This window comes from Benincasa hispida, chromosome 4 (genome assembly GCF_027475165.1).
Source record: "Benincasa hispida cultivar pf3 chromosome 4, pf3_genome.v1.1, whole genome shotgun sequence".
NCBI lineage: Eukaryota > Viridiplantae > Streptophyta > Magnoliopsida > Cucurbitales > Cucurbitaceae > Benincasa > Benincasa hispida.
The window spans coordinates 62,508,330-62,512,506 of record NC_143481.1 but is presented as its reverse complement, the minus strand read 5'-3'; the positions used below and the strand labels follow the sequence as shown (position 1 = coordinate 62,512,506).

The following is a 4,177-nucleotide window of genomic DNA, read 5'->3' as shown; positions in this document are numbered from 1 at the left end:
GTTGTTAAAAGCTTTTTTTTTAATCAAAATTACCTAAAATTAATGTTAATTTTTATGCAAGGAAATACTTTATGTCAATGTATTTTCAAAATTTATAGTAAAAATGTGAACCTATAACAAAAAGTTTGTAAAAAAAAATTAACAATAGATTAATGGTATGAATTAAATTGAATAAACTCCAAAATATATAGACCAAAATAGCTAGTATTTTATTATTATTATTTTTTTGCAATTAAGTATTTTAGTGAATTATTTAGAAAAATGATGGGAAGTTATAATTTTATTTGATCAAAATAAATATAATTCAATTGATATATACTATGATGACCAAGAGATTAGAGTTTCAAATTCTACTATTAAAAAAAGGAAAATTTTCATAAATATCAAACTATTTACAGAAATAACAAAAAAAAAAAAAAAAAACTGATAGATAACGTCTATTAGTGATAGACTTTTATCAATAGATATCGATAGACTTTTATCAACCTCTATCAAAGAAGATAAAAATTTTGCTAATTTACTATTTTGTGTAACTTATTTTTCTAGAATGATAAAAATGAGAAATTGTCATTTAAAAAATAAAGAACGACATGTCGGCAAGATTCAATCTGAAGATGATGGCCCAATGTAACCGCCAACTACTAATTGGCGCTTTTAACCGCAATCCACGCTCAAAAATCAAAATTCCGGTCAACTCTATTTCCACAACGTCACTACGTAAACCCACCAATCAGATTTAATTCAAGTCCAACATTCAACGGTCAAACACCAAATACTTTGACTGTAATTCCTTTCGCCAATTATAGATCTCCACGTGTTCTTTCATGCGTCGAATTAGAAGCAGAGGAACATCCCCGTAAAGCTGAGTCTGCAAGAGGAGAATAATTGAGTGAACTCGAAATTAAAACTCAGTGAAGCTTTTTTTCCGAACCGAGTTGCAGAATCGGTCCCCTCAAAAACACCATCATCACTACCTCCGTTAATCCTCGAAGATGCATTATAGTTTCGAGGATCGGTTTCACATCATGGACTCGTCTCCAAAAAGTCCAACCCACATTCTCTTTAAATTCCCATAAACCACAATCACAATCTGAACCGAACCCGTTTCTCTTCTTCAATGGAGGAAGCACCGGACCCAGCTTCCGAGGCAGTACCACGAACCCCATGTATAGCCGAAACCAGACCCCAAATGGGTTCCGATTCCGACCCATTTGGGCTCGGACCCGCCGGAGGTGGCGCTTCCACTCCCCCGCCTGGGATTCGACGGTTCAATTTCAGGGCTGTAATCGACACCAATCCACCTTTCGGCTCGGTCAAAGAGGCCGTCACCCGGTTCGGCGGCAGCGGTCCATGGATACCCTTTGGCAAGGTAAACAACGCATTGCCTTCCTTTTCTTCCGTTTGAATAATGCCTTGAATATATGCAGTTTTGAACCACAAGTATGGTAGTCTCGCTGTGGACGTAGCTAATACATGGTTAACGAACCACGTAAATGTGTGCTGATTCTCTACTTTTACGTTTTTTTTTTTCTGTGTTTTTTATTTGTTGATTTCATATCATCTACCTTCTTCTTTTTCTTTCTGGGTTGGAGCTTCAGAACTGAAACAGTATTTTAGAATTTATAGTTTTTTGGTTGAAATTTGACAGTAGTGGAAACAGGGGACTCTGGATTAAGATAGATAAGGTTTATTATAATAATATTTTTATTTTGACAATATGAGTTTGAGGCCACTGTCAATTCTATGGATAAATGTGATGCTGAACTGGTTTTCCTTTTGGATGAAAATGAAATTTAGGATTATGGTTGAAGAATTGAACATATATATTCTAAAAGGAAAAAAAAAACATTGTTTAAATAATGATCTCAGCAAAGTTCTCATTCCTGGTTTTGTTTCAGTTTTTTGAAGTGAAATGAACAGAGCTGCAAAATCAATTTACCACACTGCATTTTCTATGTGTTATGGCTTGCTTTCGTTTATTTCTATGGTGATTTCTGATTCACTATCATGATAAAGCAGCAGGAGATTGAGGAGTTTGATATTAAGAGGATGGAGGAACAAACAGCTGAGTTGGAGAAAGATCTGATTGTTAAAGAATTGGAAACACTTGATGTATTGGAAGAATTAGGTGCAACAAAAAGAATGGTGGAAGAGTTAAAAAGGCAGCTAAGGACTGAAGCATTGAAATGCTTTCCAGCCCCAAATTTTCATTCAGGGGAACAGACTCCAAGTCCTACTACTGTTAAAGAAATCGAGGAAAGTTTTGGTGATTTCATTAACAATCATGAACATGTGTTAGGAGATTCTTGTCCATCACCTGATATGATCTTAATGGAGTTGAAGCAAGCAAAAATGAACCTTGGAAAGACTATAAATGATTTGGGTGTCATTCAAACTTCTGTTGAATCTCTTAATAGGAAAATGAAGAGAGAAAAGAGTTTGCTGGCCAAGAGACGAGAAGGGGTTACACCGAAATCGAAGTTTTCTGGTCCAATTTCATTCGATGAGGAGGTCAAACCAATTCAGGCCAAGTCCCAAGTGACTGATGATGTTGAATTTAAAGATGTAACTGAGAATTCATTCAATACAATGAGGGAACCTCCTCAGTTGAATCCAATGGGTGGGCAAATCAAGAACACAAATGGAGTGAAATCTAATTATTTGGCAGCAAATGAGCAAAAGAAGGCTAGTTTGAGGACTGCAGAGTTAAGGTTGGTTGCAGCTAGAAAAATGGAAGAGGCTGCAAGAGCAGCAGAGGCAGTGGCTTTAGCTGAAGTCGAAGCTCTAAGTTGCATTGATAATTCAGCTGGATTTTCCTTGCAAGAGCCAGAAACAATGGCATTTAACTTCAAAGAGCAATCTCTCTTGAACTCCAACACGAAACCTGAGGAATATCAGTTTGATGAGACAAATTCTTCCAAATTGACCATTGCAAAGAAGTTGAAGGAAGCAAAAGAGGAGCTTAATCTTGGTAAGAAAGCTTTAGAGGAGGCTCTAAATAGAGTTGAACTTGCAAATAGAAAGCAACTAGTAGCTGAAGAGACTCTAAGAAAATGGACACCAGAACATAAGGGACCTGCCATTTACTACCCCAGTAGCCTCAACAATTTCCACCATTCCACTCTCACGAATTTTCGTCCATCCATTCATCAAGGTTCTCCATTACACAGCATGAGTAGGCCAGATGTTGTAATGAAGAAAGATTCAAAGCCTGTTCTAAGATCTACCATTTCGATGCGAGATGTGCTAAGCAGGAAGCAAGGTTTAACAGGAGAAAACATAGGAAGAAGGGACGGTCAGTGTGAAAAGCAGAAAGTTGCTTTGAGTCAAATGCTCCATCTCCATGCACTAAGGGAGAATCTAACACTTCCTTCAAAAATAGAGAATGATAGAAATGACCAAAAGAATCTCTCAACAGAAAGAAAAAGGTTTGGCTTCATCCACATAGCTCTTCCCATGAAGAAGCAAAGTAAGAAAAAGCCACAATCATAAACACAGTACAGTACCATCCAATTGGTGAAGGAAGGAAATGTGAGGTTCTAACATATTTATTTATTCATTAGTTGCTATCTGTTTTGAGTGATGTGTTATAATACCACAGTTGTGATATTCAATAATTTCCAGCTATCTTTTTCACTGGTTGTTATATGTTTTGGTTTGAGATTTCTTAGGGGGACTGGATGATGCTTAAATTTCATTGTTGATGAGTATAATGTGTGCTAGGCAATTGATGTTGGAAGTGTATTTTTCCTTTAAACTTAGCTTTTGGTATGCTGTATGCTCTGTTATTGCCCTGCCACTTTCTTGAGGCATCCTTGGAAGAAGCTGCCAGCCTGCTACCACTTGGTTTACAAAGAACATTGAACAGTGAAGTACTTGCTTTGTTTGCTGCTTGTTCTAATCTGGGTTAAAATTCAATGGAGGAAAAAGAACAGGTCTGTCAACAAGCATTTTTATACAAATTTGGTAACATTATGATGATTTGAAAACAGAGAAGATCAATACTGAGACCATATTGAGCTGGACAGACTGAATAATCATACATTAATTTAAAGCAAAAAGAACATGGAAGTTAGGCCAAGTTTACTAATCCATAATGAAATTTGTTGTAATTAGGATTTCATTGTTCGATCAATCATAATGGGTCAGAATCGCAAATGTAATTGGATTGCTTTTG

The 4,177-nt window shown here is 36.3% G+C and overlaps 1 protein-coding gene across 4 annotated transcripts; it reads left to right on the top strand.

Annotated features, from left to right (window-relative positions):
* Window positions 1–911: 911 nt before the first annotated feature.
* On the top strand, window positions 912–3,901 carry LOC120076898 (WEB family protein (DUF827)). Of its 4 annotated transcripts, none has more exons than XM_039030849.2 (2): window positions 912–1,369; window positions 2,017–3,901. In XM_039030849.2, the coding sequence occupies exons 1-2, from the start codon at window positions 1,118–1,120 to the stop codon at window positions 3,490–3,492; spliced, it is 1,728 nt and encodes a 575-aa protein (XP_038886777.1). In that variant the 5' UTR covers window positions 912–1,117; the 3' UTR covers window positions 3,493–3,901. The 4 variants fall into 4 exon arrangements, with proteins under 4 accessions (XP_038886777.1, XP_038886779.1, XP_038886778.1 ...); XM_039030851.2 differs by having other exon boundaries at window positions 913–1,369; window positions 2,023–3,901; XM_039030850.2 differs by having other exon boundaries at window positions 913–1,369; window positions 2,020–3,901.
* Window positions 3,902–4,177: the final 276 nt, after the last annotated feature.